This window comes from Apus apus, chromosome 5 (genome assembly GCF_020740795.1).
Source record: "Apus apus isolate bApuApu2 chromosome 5, bApuApu2.pri.cur, whole genome shotgun sequence".
In the NCBI taxonomy this organism is placed as follows: domain Eukaryota; kingdom Metazoa; phylum Chordata; class Aves; order Apodiformes; family Apodidae; genus Apus; species Apus apus.
Genome location: NC_067286.1, coordinates 29,454,348 through 29,473,370, shown reverse-complemented (window position 1 = coordinate 29,473,370; position 19,023 = coordinate 29,454,348). Strand labels below are relative to the sequence as shown.

The 19,023-nt window shown below is 35.5% G+C and overlaps 1 protein-coding gene across 10 annotated transcripts in view; it reads left to right on the top strand.

Annotated features, from left to right (window-relative positions):
- The window catches only part of PCNX1 (pecanex 1), a 90,909-nt gene that overhangs the window by 42,133 nt on the left and 29,753 nt on the right, over positions 1-19,023 (top strand). For 7 of the 10 annotated variants that reach the window (XM_051622506.1, XM_051622504.1, XM_051622503.1 and 4 more), the window contains exons 8-16: positions 5,639-5,696; positions 7,623-7,840; positions 8,921-9,074; positions 9,853-9,885; positions 10,809-10,980; positions 14,346-14,456; positions 14,902-14,993; positions 16,197-16,306; positions 18,014-18,119. In XM_051622506.1, the coding sequence (XP_051478466.1) occupies positions 5,639-5,696; positions 7,623-7,840; positions 8,921-9,074; positions 9,853-9,885; positions 10,809-10,980; positions 14,346-14,456; positions 14,902-14,993; positions 16,197-16,306; positions 18,014-18,119 (1,054 nt within the window). Of the gene's footprint in view, positions 1-3,838; positions 3,930-5,638; positions 5,697-7,622; positions 7,841-8,920; positions 9,075-9,852; positions 9,886-10,808; positions 10,981-14,345; positions 14,457-14,901; positions 14,994-16,196; positions 16,307-18,013; positions 18,120-19,023 lie in introns of all 10 variants that reach the window. The other 3 variants (XM_051622505.1, XM_051622501.1, XM_051622510.1) reach the window with 1 other exon arrangement.

Below are 19,023 nucleotides of genomic sequence, written 5' to 3'. Positions count from 1 at the left end.
GTCAGGATTAGCATGATGTGAATTCAGAAGGCAGCAAAACATACCATGACTTAAGTGAATGACAGTCTTCAGAGCACAATGTGGCAATACTGATGCCTTTTATTCTTAATAATATCTTGAGATTCTTGAGACATGTAGGTGATGATAGGAATTTTTCAGTCTTTTACACAAAGGCTGTAGGTACTACAATTTGTGAAGTATTTAGGAATCCCAAGTGCTGAGTTACTAAAACAGATCTCAGTTTCTGGAGCTGGATTGAAAGAACAGCATCTTGTCTTCAGCTAGGTGATGTATGGTTGTGTTTGGTTTGGTTTTCTTTTGTTGTTTTTTTGTTGTTGTTGTGGTTTGTTTTTTTTAGGAATATTGCTTTTATGATTAAAAGGAACTGGTCATCTGGAGCTTTACAATACAGTAGCACTGCTAGGTTTCTGGTTGTATCACCTACGCGCAAGTGATAATCTTTCAGATTTATTGAAGTATTTTTTATGAAGGCAGTTTGGTCTTGAAGATAAAAACATTTATCTAAATATAAATACATACACTGATCACTTATTAGATTAAAAACAATTTAGAATCAGTTCCTTAATACCTTTTTATAATTAAGTAGATTTAATCTATTTGAGATAGATGGGGGAGTGTTTTCAAAGGTACAAGTAGAAAATAAATACAAACTTCCTGTTATTCCAATGGAAAATATCCTTCTTGTAGTCTGTAGAATTCTGCATAATAAATAAGTTGCTCTTTTGACAATAAAGAAATAAAAAAAGGATCCACTTTGAAGTGTTCTAACTGAAAACATGTAATTCTTCATACTGCAACTGAAGGTAAAATTTTGATGTTTGGAAACAATAGCTCCTTGCATGCTACAGAGTGCTCAAATTCTGATGGTTTTGTTGGTTTTGCTGACTAGGATCTAAAAACACTGTCACAGGAAAAAGTGTTAGCAACTTTAAGAACTGGTTGGTGAGAGGTTTAAAACTAGGTAATATTTATTAGATGGAAAATTGGGAAATGTGCTGAGAGTAACTTGGCTGACAAATCCATCAGAGCACCATTTTAGTTGGATCCTGAGCCACTCAAGTCTTCCCAGTTTCATCTATGTAAGCTTACCAGCCTGTTGCTTTCGTTGATTCCTGTAACTGTGGGAACAACAGTTTGTCAGTGTGAACTGTTATGTGGCTGTCTCTGGCCTTGGCCATTAAGTATTTTTGTCTTTTTTTGAAAAGTTTTTTTTTGTAGAAACTTGTTTCAAAGGACACGCATTTGCCTTTTCCTCTCTTCATCTCAGAATGCAGATGTATTTTGGATTTGTGTGTCTAGTATCTGTGACTTGGTCTTGTTATGTTTGTAACCTGGTCCAAATAGAATATTGTTTGGGTGACTTTAATTTGCCAAGAACTTGCAGCTCTCCCTTTGAAGGCAAGGGGAGAAGTTACAGTCATTTCTGTTGAGTGGATGAATGTGCCATCTGATGTATTTCTTGATTGGAAAAATAAACTATTGAGTGTATTTGTTCAGAACTTGATAAAACTACAGTTCTTAGAGAAAGAAAAAACTTGAACTTCTTCAGTGTGATGGTGTTAAAAATATTTCAGAGGATGCTGTCAGAGCTGGGAGTGGGAGGGAGAGAAAATTACTGGAGTAACTAAAAATGTTAGGTATATCCTTACCTATTACCATACCTATTAAACTTGTGAGCATTGGAATCCTTCATTAGTGGTTGAGTGCTGTGAGGAAGCTGCTGGTATCTCACAGTTACAAGTGTTTAATTGATGTGATTTTGGAGCTCAGCCATAGAATATCTAGTCACACCTTAAGGTTTGCATCCTCACCAGCACTGGAGAATCCTGTCATATTTCCTAGCTTGGATGAGTTAAGGCTTTTCTAGAGCACCTTTTGATTTAAATTAAAAATAAAATAAAATGAGGGGAGGACAATAATATATTATATATAACTTTGTCCTGACTAGAACCTCAAGTATGTTGTCTATACCTTCATGGTTGCTGTTGATGGTTGTTTGTTTTTTTGGGTTTTTTTTTACTGATGCAGTTAAGAAATAGTCCTATGTAACTGAGGTTATTTATTAGTTGGGGAGGGGGGAGATTCCTAATGTCTTGCACTAGTTTAAATTTTAAACTTCAGTAACAGCTGTTTACTACACTATGCATAGCAAAGTAAAGGATATATAACCAAAGTGCTTCATTAACATCATAACTATTGAGCAAAAAACCTCTTTTAACAAGTGATCTATTTGTATTTCTTTACAAGTGCTTATAGCAGATGTAATTAAATATTCAGCAAGAGCTGTTGCGTTAGTGCCCTCTGACATGTGCTGTATTTCAACTCCTGAACCATGTGGCTGAATGTCTTGTCAGAATGGCTGGTCTTAGTGTGCTTGCAGTATGTGTCTAGGTGGTCTGAAGTCCCTCCTCTGAGGGTAGAAAGCTTGATGAAGAAATTTTCAATATACCTGTATTTTTCCTTAGTTCCAGTGGTTTTAATTATGCAGTTTGAGGTTTTTAATTTTTTTGCTTTCAAATACTTCTAAAATGAACTTTAGTATCTGTGGGTCTGAATAAAAGTGGGAGCAGGATGACTGTGTGTTTTTTAAACAAATTTAGCAATAAACATCAGAAGCAGGTTATGTTCTTACAGAAAGGGAGACTGGAAGCTCTGATCTTGTTAGGTATTTCTTCTGGGATTGCTTGTTATCCTGTATTAACATAAGAAGAAAGAACTACAAGACACGCAGATGAGGTGTATACAGTTTGTGCTTCAGATATTCCAAAGTGGGAATTTTTTTTTTTTGTATAAGCAGATCTTAAAATATTGCATGCTTTGCAGCATGGCTTAAGAAGGGTTTTGAGCCAGAAGAGATGGGGAAGTTGGCAGAACACTTCATATGAGATCACAATTTCAAAATCAGCTTCCTGCATTCAGAGCTGAAATATATTGAACCTGGCCTTCAGGGGAAATTACATTGCTTATCTCTGTCAGACTATTGTGGGAGAAGGGCACTGTAAAAACATCATATTGTAAGTTAACGTATCATTTGAGGTCTAATCTCTGGTTACTTTTTCATTAATTATATAATTAGGAATAGCTTGATATTGTTAATTCAAAAAGTTATTATTAAAAACTTTAGAAAACTATGGTTAATGAATTTCATTAACTCCAGATGGTTTCTCTGGGAAAGTTTGTAGTCTTTTGTTCTTACACTGAAGCGTTTGCTTCTGGCTTGTAGAATAAATCGCTGCCTGCCATTCCTTTCCTTTTCCTGCCATTTCCATTTTCTAGGGGTATTACTTAAGAAGCATCTTGGGCTAAGTCTTTCACTCTTCCTGTTTCTTTTCAAATAGACATGTCTCCCAAAATAACTTTATTCAGGGCACTTGAGTAATCTCTGTCTTAGCTATATGCTGTGGTTCTTAGACACAGATAATGAATGAGTTGCTTATTTTTCTGCTGGAGGTGGGAGGCTTGGGGAAGAACTGAAGAAGCTGGTCATTTCAGGTTGTTCACCTGATCATTCACTAAGCGGGAAGAAGGCATGGTGCTTCTGTTGTGTTAATGGTGATATCTTGTAAATGCAAACTCTTAAAATTGAATTCGGTATAGCAGTTTACTGTGTATGTTGTGTAAAATGATATAAAAGAGGATTGAATAACTGATGTCTTGTCTGCACCAGTGACACATTTAATGTGTAGTAGCATTTTATATTCTGACCTAAAATTTAGATGTCTCAGTTGATCTCAGTAGCAAGTTAATAAATAGAAACTAGTGCCAGTGGAATAAATGTTTGGAAGTTTTGACCTCCTTTTTACCTTTTCTTTAATAGGTAAGTTCAGTTCTACGCTCTACGAGACAGGGGGCTGCGACATGTCACTTGTGAACTTTGAGCCAGCTGCAAGAAGAGCATCCAACATCTGGTGTGTGTGAAGGCCAGTCAAGAATGATGATTCTTGTCTTACTGCAAAAAAAATCTTTGGTTTTAATTTCAAAAGGCTGTTTAGTATGGACTACCAAAAAAATCAATATATAATATTATTAATTACTTTACTTTTGAAACCTAAGTGATTTTTACTAAAAGGTGACACTAATTGCATAAATAATCTTCTACACTTGAGTAAAGCTCAGAAAGTGAAGACTGCTGTTACTAGCTTAAGCAACAGTTGTCCAAACAGGACTTCACAAATGCATTTTTTATTAGCTTATAGCAAATATTTCTTAAAGGATTTAACCCAGGTTTTGGGAAATTAGGTGGCTGTTGACTTATTTACAAATAAACTTCCAATTGTGAAGCAAATGTAAACTGATAAATTTGTTTTCAAGTTCATAGATGGCATGAAACAATATATGGAAGTGTTAACAAGCCAGAGGTTAAAATTTGGCTCACAGTTGAAATAGCCAGCTACACACTGGAAATTAATCTGCTGTTTGAAAAATGCCTTTCCTTTCTCTGAAGGAACTGGAGGCAGAAGAAAGGAAAACAACCCAAAACCTCCCACACCCCTCCCCCTGCCTACCCTGCCCCAAATCCACTTCACTACATAGAACTGCTCTGAAGCTCTTGCGTCATGCGGAATGCTACAAATTCCCACCACGTGTAGGTGGAATAGCTATTGGAATTATAGAGTTATGAATATAAAACCTCCCGTCTTCAAATCTTTCCTGTGACATTGTGTGAGCGCCTTTAGTAGAGATGAACTTTGACAAAAAGTTCTGTATTCTTGCACAAAGCTGCCAGTGCCTGCCTCTACTGCTTGCATGTTCCAGAAGCAATGGCTTTGCTGATGGCTGCTGTTAAGAAGTTATATGTGCTAATGGAAGGAACAAACTGGCCACAACCAAATAATCTGATCTCGGCTTCAGACAATACTTGAGTTTCAGTGAAGTAACATTGATAACAGAGAATGTTTTTATCTCAAGGCAAGAAACTGAAGGGAAGTTGCATAGATTTGATACAAGTCTTACAGCCATGTGATTTACATGGAAAACAAACATCCAAAAGCTATCCAAAATTGGGGAAAAAAGCAATGGTTGGATATGGACTCTCATACAGTAAGAGAAATTTCTCCTCATCTCTAATGAATGGAAATAGCAAAGTAATTTTGCTCTTCTTACCAGAGATTTAAGGTTATTTAAAGTTAAGTTTTCAAAAGCAACATAAGATTAAATAACTCAGTATACTCATTTTAAATATGTACTATTTTTAGCAGTTATTGAACCTTGGTAAAAACAGTATAGAATTAACAAAAAACTCTGAACTCTGTCAGACATGTGGTGTGTGTTTACATGTCAGTAGCTAACAGATTATAAAACATCTTTGTTTTTTCAAGTGGAATGATTACTATTATGATAAGCTTTGTTATACAGCTTAGGGTTTAGGTGTTGAGAAAATTATTCAAGGGTAAGGGTGAAGAGTCTTCTGATATACAATAGCTACAGAATTTACCATAATACACAAGACTTAAATGGACACTTATATTTTAAATACGTGATTAAAGGAAAACCTTAAATACATGTTTTTATATAAAATCTGTTAGGAGTCAAAATAAAACTGAGACACTAGAAAATGAGTGGCCTGTTGAAGTAAAATGTAGTTTTATAATCTGAAGTCTTTCCCCTGTTCTTATAGTGACACGGACTCTCACGTATCGAGTTCTACCTCAGTTCGCTTTTATCCACATGATCTAGTAAGTTTTCTTATTTATTTTTAAAGCATGCCAAAAATCAGAAGACGTTCCAACTTTATAGTATTGATTAATCATCATATGTGTAGCTCTTTGTTGTTAAGAAGGATTTTTGCCTGAGTTTAAATGAAGATATTTATTGTTACAGTGTCTTCATATATAAAAATTCATCTTTCTGCTTAGCAGTTTAAATATAAATGGCTTCCTCTGATCTAAAGGATAGTGATTTTTCTAAATCACGTGGAAATTGGAGTTCTGAGACACCTTGTAAAAGTTTCTAGAGATGACTGGACAACTTGAACAGTTTTCCTCCTGTCCATTACTAAGATTAGCAGGCAGCAAAAAGAATAAATTTTGTGTTCTGTCCAAGACAAACTTCAGTAATTTCCCTGAAAGGAATTAAAAAATCTATTGTTGCATTCTGCTGAACAAAGTTATAATTCATACACAAGGAATAATACTTTTGTTCATATACAAGGGGGAGGCTTACACTGTTCGATACTGCAAATAGTTTAGAACTCCTCAGTTTTCACATTTTTTTGATACTGTTTTCAAGTCCAGACATACCTGTACTCTTAATTCTGAAGTTTAATATTGCTGTCTTGAAAACAGTGCAAATGGTGATGACTCTTAAGCTAGGAAACCTAAATAAAGTATATTGAAGTACTTACAGACCTAATCAAGAGGGAAAATGAAATATGGATTCAGCATTTGGCAGAGAGAAAGACCTCAATTTGCCTGACCATGCTTTTGATCAAGAGTGTGCTCTTCAAGCCTGGTGTCTGCTAGAGGAACTTTATTTGCTTTCCACCATCCCTCTTGAACATGTAGCCTTCAAATAAGCGGCAGCATCACCTGTTATGTGCTGTTGGTTTGCCTTTGGAGGTCCCACTGAAGGGAATGATTCTGTTTAAGGCAAATTTGTATTTGTAAAAGTACAGTGCAAGCACCTAATTAGAAATTTCCACAGCTTACCTTAGTATGTTTTGTGTTTTTGAAAGGCCAGGTTGGATGGAGTTTTTTTGAGCAACCTGGTTTAGTGGGAGGTGTCCCTACACATGCAGGCAAATTGCAACTAGATGATCTTTAAGGTCCCTGCCAACCCAAACCACTCTAATTTTACTCTGCCTTAAAAGATTGTGAAGTTTTTTCATTAAATGACATTTTAGTCATATTTTTTAAGAATAAAGGGTAATGTGTTAAGATGTTTCGTGCCCTATTGATGAAATTTAAAAAGCAGATTAGATGATACATGCATACTGTAGTAGCTTTTTAACCTTCTGAATACTCTCCTTAAATATTCTTTATGATTGTTAGTATTTCTGTGATTTCAAGACAACTCTAGAGTGACAAACTACAAAATAAGTGAGAAATACAGCCAGTCATAAGAGTACTTGGCTAGTTAGGATAGAGCTTTTTTTCTTTTGTCTTAGAGTATATTCTGTATGTAGTGAGTTTGAATTTGAGCACTGATGCATGCATAGGTTGCTTTGTCATGCAAAAACAACCATTCAGCATGGGTGTGTATGCAGATAAGCTGACTAGGAAATGTGTTGTACTTTATTTAAATTCAGAATTGGGTTATTCTTGTATATGCTGTTCACATTCACATATCAGTTTACGTGTCTTCAAATTTGAAGTTTTCAGGGTAAATGGGATAATGTGCTTGGAAGACATGTTTATACTTCATTTGAAATAAGCCATATGCTAAAATGCCAAATGTTTGTGTTTTATGCAAACTATTACTGCTGGTGATGCTATTCATTTGCCATGATAAGGACAGGAAAAGTAAGTATAAGTCTCAGAACAGACAGTTTTTAATACAGCTTCTTCTAAGTGAAACTAAATAATTCCAGTATTATTATTTTTTTCAGTAGGGCATAGTAATATAATAAAAATGAACCTTTATTAATACTGACTTTCTTTTAGCTTTCTCTTCCTCAGATCAGGTTGAACAGGCTGCTAACCATGGATACGGATCTGCTGGAGCAGCAAGATATTGACCTGAGCCCTGACCTTCAGGACCACATGCAACCTCAAGAGGAAGCAGCTCAAAAAGTCAAGCAGTACTATCGCTTTTGGATCCTGCCGAAGCTTTGGATTAGCATCCATTTTGATAGATTAACTCTTCTGGCTTTATTTGATAGGTGAGATCTTTGTATGTTACTAGACCTCAGAAATAAAAGATTAAAAAATGTAGCTAAACTTTGAGTAATACAGATAAAGCTATCCTGAGAGAAATGTACTTATTTACTGTACTCTGAAAGATGAAAGAATACAAAATGCAGAGTTTTTTTAAAATAAGGAAGGCTACTGTCCCTTTTTCTCTAAGAATGTTAAAAAGAAAAAAAAACACCCCAAAATCTCACTTTGCATGAGTGGGGCAGTAACATATTTTAGTGGTCAAAAGGAGAGATTTGTTACTAGTCTTTAAAGCTAGAAAATAACCTACTCCAAAAAGTTAATTGAAAGGGTCTAGAACTTGGCATACATTAAAATGATTTCAGCAAATAGAATTTACTTGCTGTTTCAAAGCATTTTTCTTAAGGGTCATCTAATACTGTAACCTGTTGTCCCTGCTGTATGTACCTAGTGGAATAAAATAAAGGTGCCCCCCAACCCCCGTTACCAGCTTTTTGAATATATAGAGTATTTAAATGTTGGTATTCCTTGAGATAAACAATACAGTTGTGATTCTGTCCAGGCAGAAATACTGTTAATTCTGCTCTAAGCACTTGCAATATCATGGAATTCTTTTTATTCCACTTGACATGTCTTTGCCTAGTGAGAGTGTTTTTAGTTTCTTCAGTACAAAATAATGAATGACAGTTTATATACAGATAAGCTATCATGATATATTTTTCAGACTTGTAGTCATCTCCTGTGAGCTTTGAATATAGATTTGTGTTAAAGACCGTGCTTCTGGTTGAACATTTGAATTGTTTCTGAAGTTACCTGCTGGAGTTCTTTTCTGATGTGTAAAGGTCAATTCCATGGGATACTAACAGCTTTCAGCTCTCATGGAAATCCTGGTAGCTCCCAGCTTTGCTGAAAGACAATGGGCCAGCATAGTCTGTGCAAGTTCAAGTCTATTCTTAGCTACTTTGCTACCAGCAGCGTATCGCTTGTTAACTTCTGACCCTATTCCATTGCAGCTTTTTCTAGACATAGTTAGGTTTTAATTCCACCTCTCTCGTTTTTTTTGTTTGTTTCTCCCTGTAATGCAGGAATCGCGAGATCCTTGAAAACGTGTTAGCTGTCATCCTAGCCATTTTAGTTGCATTTCTGGGCTCTGTACTTCTTATAGAGGGCTTTTTCAAGGATATTTGGGTCTTCCAGTTCTGCCTGGTAATAGCCAGTTGTCAGTACTCACTGTTGAAGGTATTTTATTTTCTATCTTCACTTTCTATAAAAAATAGAAATAAATTTGGTTGGTTGTTACAGGCTAGTTAGAACTTCAAGGGAAAAACTGCATGTTTAAAAGAAATTAATGAACTTCAGCTTCACAGAAAGTTTGATAGATGAGCATACAAGGTCACTTCACTAGAGTGGTTCTGTGTATGTTTGCTAAACAACCTTTTATTTGTTGTTCTCATGCACTTCTTGTTTTCCCAAAGAGAAACACATTTGTACTGGTTCAAAGTCTACAAATATACAAACTATTGGTACAGTCTACAAATGAAACTTAATGTTTTATTGTTTTGGCTGTTTGTTTTTTTAGTGGATGAACCTCAGTGCATTCATATTAAGCAATTATATCCAAGCATTTTTTGGTGTTCAATTCCTAGTTTTTATTAGACAACTATTAATGGTATTTTTGTAGTGTAAGAATGTTTTTATTTCCTTATGATTAGACTGTTAGGGAGGAAATTGGATGCAAAATTGAATTGCATAACATTTTGTGTTTAAAAAAAATGTAAAAGTTCTAAAAATTAGGGTGTGTTTTTAAACTTTGGCTATCCACATATACTCCTTGAACAGATTTTATGGTTTAATACATTGGACTATTTTAAGGTTGTAGAGTGGCTTGAATTGTAAAATTAATTGTAGATCATATTGAAATACCTCTAATTAAGAAAGGGGGTGGGGGCATGTGGAGGGGAGATAAATACACTTATCTGTAGATTGAGTGACTTTCCTCTTTCCATTTTGATTTCAGAGCGTTCAGCCAGATTCTTCCTCCCCTCGACATGTAAGTCATGAGTGTGTGCCACTAACCTGCTACTAACCCCGCAGATGGAGAATTTCCACAGAGAACTAATCTTTTTGCTTTGATCTTGTATGTGCCTTCTCAAAAGGCACAAGTGGCTTAAGTTGTCTTTAGTGTGTGAGAAGGAAATTTATGTTATTTCCTCCCTGCCTCCCCCACTCGACCTTGTTTGTTTTTAGCAAATCATGCCCTCCCTCTTTTCAGCCTAGCTTTTGCTATAAAGTTTTATCATGGTAGGCTTTTTGATTAATCTTTGCTATTCAAGCAATGATACTGAGATGTGTTCTTAATGTTGTAATTTGCTTTGCTGGTATGAACTGACACAGCTTTGATGTTCTGTTCTGGTCTTGCAGATCATTCAGTTGTCCTAGTGTGCACACAGCCTTATTTTTTCACTCTATTAAGCTGAGTATGCAATGCTCTAGTGAGCATTAACATTTGAGCATTGAATTGTTAATGTGCTAGTGTTGCACAATATGTTTGTATTCTGTTGTGCATCTGCTAGATTGCCAAGACAACATATTTTTATGTCCTAAATAAGTTATGAAAAAGCACAGATTTTAAAAAAAAATTGTTTTCTAGCAGGAACGGTATCTGAGTAATAAACTTTAATTGTTTTTTCTTTAAAAGTAATATATTCTTTCTTGCTTATGAAGCCTAGTCAGAGTGTAAAATAACTGTTTTGTCCTTGTTATATCAAAACCCCCCAGAAAAAAAAGACTTGCATTACTGCTGGGCAACACATTAAGGATTTCATGAACAAAACTTAAGGATGTGTTGAGGTGACAGCACACTAATTGATGAATGAGTATTAATTTTGGTTCTCAAATTATCTGTAACAGAAGAATAAAAGATTACCTTTTCTGCTAATAATGAAACAAATGGTCTTTTTTTTTTTTAAACAGGGTCATAATCGTATCATAGCCTATAGTAGGCCTGTATATTTCTGTTTATGTTGTGGTCTTATTTGGCTGTTGGATTATGGCAGCAGAAACATATCTACAACAAGATTTAGGTTGTATGGAATGGCTTTCACCAACCCACTGCTGCTGCTGTCAGCCAGGGACTTAGTTATAGGTGAGTGGCTTCATCATGGATTTGTATTGTTTGCTTCACCACAGTAGAAATTTTTTTTCCACACTGCATCTTGTTACGACACGGTTGCACCATCACCTTCTAAGTGTAGTTTATCTAGTTTCCTTTTGAAAGAGCAGTTTTAGCTTTGCTGAAGTTTATGGGGAAATTCCCCACTTCTGTAGCTTTACTATGACAAACTGCGGAGATGTCATAGCAAAAATAATTAGCTTTTTAATTACCCAGTATCTTAACCCTCATCCCTGAACCTTCTGTACTTTCTTCTTAACTTGCACCTGGATAGACTACCCTGTGCTTGGATTTAGCTGCTCAGTAGTTAAAGAAATGTTTTGATTCAAACCCTTTATTACTCTCTAGAGGGGCTTGTGGCAAAAAAGTAGGGAGTTCTTTTAAATCAGGTTACTTGTGTTTAGCAATCAGATATAACAGTATGACACAATTTTAAAAAACATTATAGAAATACTAAATCTTATTTAATTTGTGTCTTCTCAGAACAGGGCTATCAGCAATACCAAAAATATAACTTTGTACTGTATGAGGTGCTTTTATTGTGTTCTGAGGAGCACAGTGTATTCGCGATACTGCTGGCATTGAACACCACCACCCAAAAAAAATGCAACCCAAAAAACAAACACCACCCCACCCCCCCCAGATGATCTGCTTTTCCCTTACTTGCAAAATTTATCAGCATTTATTGAAAATAGTAACAGCTACATAATCACAGACCCACACAGAGGAAAGAGAGAAGATAAATATTTGAAGACCATCTAATCATAGGAACCTCTTTGGAGGGGGAGGAAAATTTGTAAGAATTTTCTAACTGGAACACACTTGTTCTTCTGCTGTACCAAAGTATTTGTGCATGAAAGACTATAGCAGTTAAATATTATGACTCCAGACATCTAGTTCTTGGACAGTCTTCTGTCCAGGAAAAATTAAAACTTGGGTCTTGCTTTTGACTCTCTTTTTAAAAAAAAATTATTTTCTTTTTTAATTCTAACTGATTAATAAGAGTTACTGACTCAGGCATTTGGTAATTAGTTTTTATTACTTGATTTTAGGAACTTCCTGAATTTTATATTTTATACTGTTTGCCCTTTTGACTTTGTGGTCATAAGCCTCTATTAAATTCCAATGTCCAGAGGGAAAAGGTATAAGCCTCTTATTTGTGAACAGCGTGTCGTTCAGGCGTTTCCAAAGGTGCTTTTGTACAGATTCTATCAATGCACTGGCATACTTCATTCTGTATATGTGATGGGAAAAGGAGTTGACAGCAGATACTTTTGACTCATTCAAGATACAAAACTAGCTTAATTTCCCCTAGTTTATACTTTGTCAGTTTCAGCAGTTGTCTTCCCTTTCCTATCACCTTGAGTCATTGCCATAATGTATTCCCAGATCCCCATAAGGATACTAAATGTACACATAGGTGGTGTGTTGTATTGTGTAAGTGACCTCCTACTTTTGATAAGACATGCTGGCATCTTCACCATTTTGGGGTTAATTTTTAAAATCTCTTAAAGAGTTCTGAATGCTTTTCAGTCCTTACATTTTACTGTTCTTGGGTATCTTGCACCAGCTTACACAGTTTATATTGCTGTCACTGTTCTACCAAAAAAAATCAGATTACCAGAACAGCTCTCTTTTCCCAAGAAAACAAACCAAAATAAAAACCTAACTGCCCCAAAACAACACAGCACACCCACCCCCCACACCCTTCTTTTGAAGTAACTCTTAATGTTGCTGAAGCACTGTCTCAGAAAGCTTTGTGTGTATTGCAGAGCAAGCTGGCTGCTAGCAAATTCTTTGTTAGCACAAAGTGAAAATCTCAGCTGCCGTTTTTCCCGTTCTCAGGCATAGCTGGCAGAATAACACAGGTGCAGGGCAAGGCAAACTTGTTGTTTTGATAACAGAATTGCTGTGTCCTTGCCAACAGCAAGTGAGGACTGGTATAAATTATTTATTTATTTGAATTGTATCTGACACATTGGGCTTGATTAATTGATTTACATTTGCTCCACGTTTATAACAATTATTTTCTGTTTTCACTTTGGTGGTCCCTGTAGAGAACAATTCCTTTATGGGCTTTAAAAGCCATCAGAAATATTGGCTTTTGCTGGACTACTCTATAAACTGTGTATTCCCAGATCTATTTTGTAATTTTGTTTTCAGTGGACCCAAGAGACTTCAACTTAAAACTTCACAAAACAACTTTTGAAACTGTCAGTGAGAGAACACTTCATTGTTTGCCAGCTATATAGGAATCCTTAAGTAATGATTTGAGAGAGGTTTGGTTTGAGAATTCTGAAAAATGTTTTCTTCAGGTCCTTAGTTTTAATTTCCTAATTTGTATCAGTAACAAGATGTAGAACTCTGTTTTTTCCAAACCTTGAATCTACTTTTTTTTAAATAACATGAGTTTTTTAACTTTATCGAGTAGGGGAAAAAAAAACAGATTCTCGGTACCTGTCTCAGTGTAGATATTTCTCATGTGATGTCCTTTAGTATCCAACCATTCTGTGGATATAAAGTTAGAAACTTAAACCTGAGGTTTTACAGGATACTTTAAAATCGGTTTCTTCTTTTGGTCACTGAAGTTACAAGTCAATAATGTTATTGAAAATCATCCATAAACTGTCAGATTTTGTCTGCTAGAGTTACTTTCATGGTTTGATCCTTCTGAACCTAGAACTTGAGATACACTGCTGCTTGCAAATTATCTCTGAACTACTTAGCAGTTGTATAAAGTGTTATTTCTCCATCTTTTTCCTTAAGATGGAAAGTTAATTATACGTACAGGTTGGGACATAGCATTCTCTGTATTAAAGTTAAATGGCATTAATTTATCTTTGCATTCTTAAATCCTATAATTTGCAGAGGTTTTAATGTGGGAAAATGCATTAAAATGTCAGATGCTATTAGTGGCAGAAAACCCAGAGGGGCAATGCTTGGTCTTTCTTAGGTCAGTGTGGCTGGTCTTAATTTGCTCCTTTAACTTCACACAGGCAGTTAGGCTCAGGTAAGCCTCATTTACAATGAGTGGACTTAGAAATATTCTTATTTATAAACACTCTTGGCTGATCTTTGCTAAATAAAAATTAAAAGTCTGAATTGGCCTCTGTCCATTTCTACAATGACTAAAACAAGAAGAACAAGAAATCTTCTTACTATTGATACATGTAACCTCTATATTCAGTTGGTTTTGATTCACTGAGGTAGAGATTTACATAGTCGTGTTTTCTGTAGAAAAAATTTGGTGACTATGAATTAGTGTGTGATACACTAAACTAACATGCTGTATTTTTTTTATATTCACCAGTTTTTCAACTGTTTTTTTCCCTCTGTAGTGTTTACACTATGTTTCCCTATAGTATTCTTCATTGGTCTCCTGCCTCAGGTGAATACATTTGTGATGTATCTCTGTGAACAGCTGGATATTCATGTCTTTGGTGGCAATGGTGAGTGTTGTTTTTGTTACTGACAAAAGCATTAGATTAGTAGCAGCCATCTGAATAGTAGGCTAGTTATAAAATTTAATGATGACACTAATTATATTTTTAAAAAGGATTAAGGGACTTCTGATCGATTATTAAGAAATAAAATTCCTGTCCTAGTAAGTCTGTCAAAAAGTGTACTTTTTTCCTCCACTGGTTTCTGTTGCAGATGTTATCCCATACCCATGGTAATGGTGTTGAATAAGTGAGGACGTAAATAAAGCTAAATGAATTGCTCTTAAAAAAAATCATTTGTAAGGGAAAATACAAGTAGTTGCTGTGGGCTGGATTTTTTTTTTTGTCTGAGGGCTGTTGCAACTAGAGGGCTTATCTTTCTTAACCTGAAATATTTTGTATTTTAACCTAATTATATAACTGTTTAATTTTTCTTCTTTTCTGTGATACTCAGCTACCACAAGCCTGCTTGCAGCACTTTACAGTTTTATCTGTAGTATTGTGGCAGTAGCATTGTTGTATGGACTGTGCTATGGTGCCCTGAAGGTGAGCAAAATTTTAGACACAGCATACATTAATGTTTTGGGGTTTTGTTCTCTGCTTCCTTGTGCCTTAGATAATTAAATATGCAGAAAGTGAATTAGAAGCATTAGTCTGATGTGGTAGGGTTTTATAATTGCTCAGCTGTGATGTTAATAAAAGAGATGCAGTGCAGGAACAAAGATTTTTTGCTTTTAAAAGGCTAATTTTTATGGCCAAAAAGACATTTACTTCCAATTCCATTCTACATTGGTTCTTGATTAAAAATTATGTTAAGCAGCTTGTTTTTAGCACTGTCTGCAGGTGTTGTCAGCCTCTCAAAATGGTTCATGGGGTGTTTTTCAACTTCTGGTGGCAAGAAATAATATTTTCAAATTAATCTTCACTTAAAAAGAAACTAGGTAATAATTGGTAGTGCGAAAGTGAAGATGTGTTCTTGCTTTAAAGGTAGAGGTAGCTAGCAAGGGGAAAGAAATAAAAAAAAACAACACCCAAAACAACAGCTTTTCTTGCTTGAAATGTGGTTCTGTTTGAAAACAGCGTGAGTTTGGTTCTGTTTGGTTTCAGGTGTGTGTCCACAATCAAATGCTCTTGGTTCACAATTAGTTGTAGCATGTGTGCCTTCCAGCTCAGAGTTGACTGGCTTTTTTCCAGAGAGTAAAAAGTTGCTAGAGGAAATATTCCCATGATGCTCTCACCCGCAAAACATCATTAGCTTTCTGTGAATTTGTACATTTGTCTCATTAGCCTTCAGTAAACACATCTGTTCTAGATAAACAGGCTTTAGCAAAGAATCACTATCCCATCTTTGGAGATCCAGTAGAGATAATGAAAATAAAAAGACTGGTTTAATCTGAATTCAGCACGTTAGAAAAAACAAATTAACCAGAGTAAAAACTTCCAAAGTTAAGAAGTATCTAAATGCAACTTTGAGAACCTGTGGTCTCAAGAAATTTAGGAAGTTCTTATAACGACCATTTAGTGATTAAAATGCTATAGGCTCAAGGGATGTAGACTGTTAAGAGTTTCTCATCTACAGTGAGATAATGAACATATTGAACCATGTTTTTGTACTAACATTCCTGTTCAGTTTTTGTGGAATTGTAATTATTCTTTTAATACCCTTACTATGATATGCATAATTCTTGTATGTCGCATAATGGTATATACTTTGTTTCCTTTTTATTAACATCTTGTTTCTGTCTCCAGGATTCTTGGGATGGGCAGCATATTCCAGTTCTCTTCTCCATATTTTGTGGTTTGTTAGTGGCAATATCGTATCATCTCAGCAGACAAAGTAGTGACCCTTCTGTACTTTTGTAAGTGATTCAGTTTGTGTCCCTTCCCCAAGGAAGAATCAAGTCCCAAGGGAACGTTATTTATAATACTGCGTGTTGGTACTGTTTGAACTGGTAGCCAACAGCACTGTAACAGTGCTTTGTTGGTTGTGTAGCTAGAAAGAAATTCTCAAGTTTTGCACCTAGTTCCTTCTCTAACGACAAACTTTCATTGTGACTTAATCAAATCACTTATGTGCCCAAATCTGATTTAACTTCCTGCTAATGTTCTCCAACATACCAGTCAGGTGCCATATTTTTCCTGGTACATTTTTGCTGAACAGCCTGTACCCATTTTTTAAGAGGTCCTCAAGGCACTAGTTTAAGCTGAAGCCCATGGGTGGATTTTTTTTTTTAAATGTTTCTCTCACTTTTTTTGTTGCTGTTTTCTTACCTTGAATGTATGCTCAAAGCATTTGTTCAAATAATTTCATCTAGGATGCAAAACAGTAAGAATCTCTTTTGGCAGTGACCCCCAGCCAGCATGGGGACATGTATTTGTGTTGCTATTCTGAGTTGGAGTATTGATCTGATGATGAGAGTATTTCTGATTCAGTTAATAATTATGTGTGTAAAACAAAATAGTTCCAGTAGGAGAAACACCTCCCACAGAGTAGCCAATAAGAAGCTCAATTACATACCTGGGTTAGGCAGAGCTTGAACTTGGATTTAAATTTAGCCATAAGGTTGGATGAATTTGATAAGCAGTAGCCTGGGGTGGATAGTGGGAGACCTCTTTTTGAACCGGGAGATTAATGATTTGTGAATGTTCACACAGAAGAAAAATTCTTACCTTTCACTTGACAACTAAACCTTGTCCTGTTACTCTTCGCTCAGGTGACTTTATTCAGTTGGTATGAGGTCCTTGTCCCTAGATACCTGTTCTTTTATTCTTTCCAAGCACTATCACTTGGATGCTTAAGCTTGACCTGCAGGTTCACCTGTTTAACACAATGTGGCAATCCATTGCAATGTGTAACTGCCTTTGAAGATCTAGGGCTCCTTATGTAGTGAGCTTCTTGTCCATAAAATGAAATAATACATATTTCTGTACCAAACAGGGTATTGTAAGACTAATCACATGGAGGGGTTGCAAGACACTTGAGTATGGCTAGTAGTAGTGCATATGGTCTTCTAAAAGCTTAGGTGTAAGTTTTTTGGACTTTAGTACCAGCAAGGCCTGCTAAGAATTTAGTAGTTTGGTCAGCATGGCTAATTAATGAGTATTTCAGGGTAGTATCAATTTTTTTCTGTTGCTGTTCAAGCTTGAATTAAACAAAGGGATTCTTGGTTTTCAAATAGACCACTTCTGAACTTTGCACCAAGTTACATTTCTGTTCAGTTATTTATGAGCTAAAGTTTTATTTCATGATTGCTAAGAACTCCACTTCAAATTCAGTATTTGTTCCCTTACACCCGTTGGTGTTGAAGTAACCGTTCTTTGAACATCTGGCTACTTGCTCTTAATGGTGGTCATTGTGTGCAACCAGAGAACTAATTATTTTATAAAGCTGAGATCTCATCTTTGCAAATTTGCTCAGCCATGTCTGAAAGCACTAATTGTTAAGCACTGAGGATTATTTTTTTCTTGTAATCAACTTGTAATAGAACTGTTGACTTTGTAATTCTTCTAAAACCAAATAGAACAATACATGCTTTTAAGTGTGTTCTTTTTTTACTTTCTTTAAGCTCTTTAGTGCAATCAAAATTTTTTCCTAATTCTGAAGACAAAAACCCCGAGGATCCTCTCTCTGAAGTAAAAGATCCTTTACCTGAAAAGCTTAGAAATTCTGTAGTAAGTAGGCTTTTTATTTGTGTTTTTTTTGTCTAAGTATTTACTTCATATTGGTTTGTATAGCGTCAATCTCGATCTTACGTAGCTCACAATGCTTCTTAATTACCATTGTGTTTATTAAAATGGATATCAGAGCATTTTCTTCCAACCTGCAGATTAACCAGTGCATTGTGTTGAGACTATAATGCTTATATTGCAGTTAAGTTGTTTTGGAGGAGGATGTGAGAGAACTGCAATTCCCTCGTGTGAATTCAGTGAAGTATCATTGAGGATCTTCTAGCTCATGTTGATAATAATAAATGATACTTGTTTTTGTGCAGAAGTTAGTGGAAAAAGTTAATGGTGGCAAAACTAATTGACTCAGTATTTCTGGTAAGTCTGAGCAAGAGCTTTATGTGTGCCATTCCAGAAGCAGAAAATAAAAATGGTGGAAAACGTTGTCAGTTTTTGGTGGTGGTTGTTGTTTTGTTTTTTTTTTTAAAGAGTGGATGTAACGTGTTGCATTTACTTGAGCACATACTTTTAATTTTTAGTACAAATTCACTCTAAATGTTTATGAAAGTACTAGTATTTAAACGTTATTTTTTTTCACACAGTGGAGCAGTAAGGCAAAGATTTAAGAAGCTTAGTATGTTTAACTTGTACAAAAGAAGGTAATTTAACCTTGTATAGGTCTTGGCTGTAGGGGAATAAGTTTCTCCTAGTAAAGCAGGCAGAAGTGTGACAAGATGCAGTGTCTGTAAACAGCAAGTAATTTTTAGAGGAGAGAAAATGCAATTCTTTTAATGCTTAACAGGAGAGAATGGCCCTAGGAGCTGGAGGCTCCTCTCTGTCTCTCAGACAGCTTTGTTAGTCACCAATGGGGCAGGGGAGTTGAGGATTATGATACATTCTTTCAGTCTTT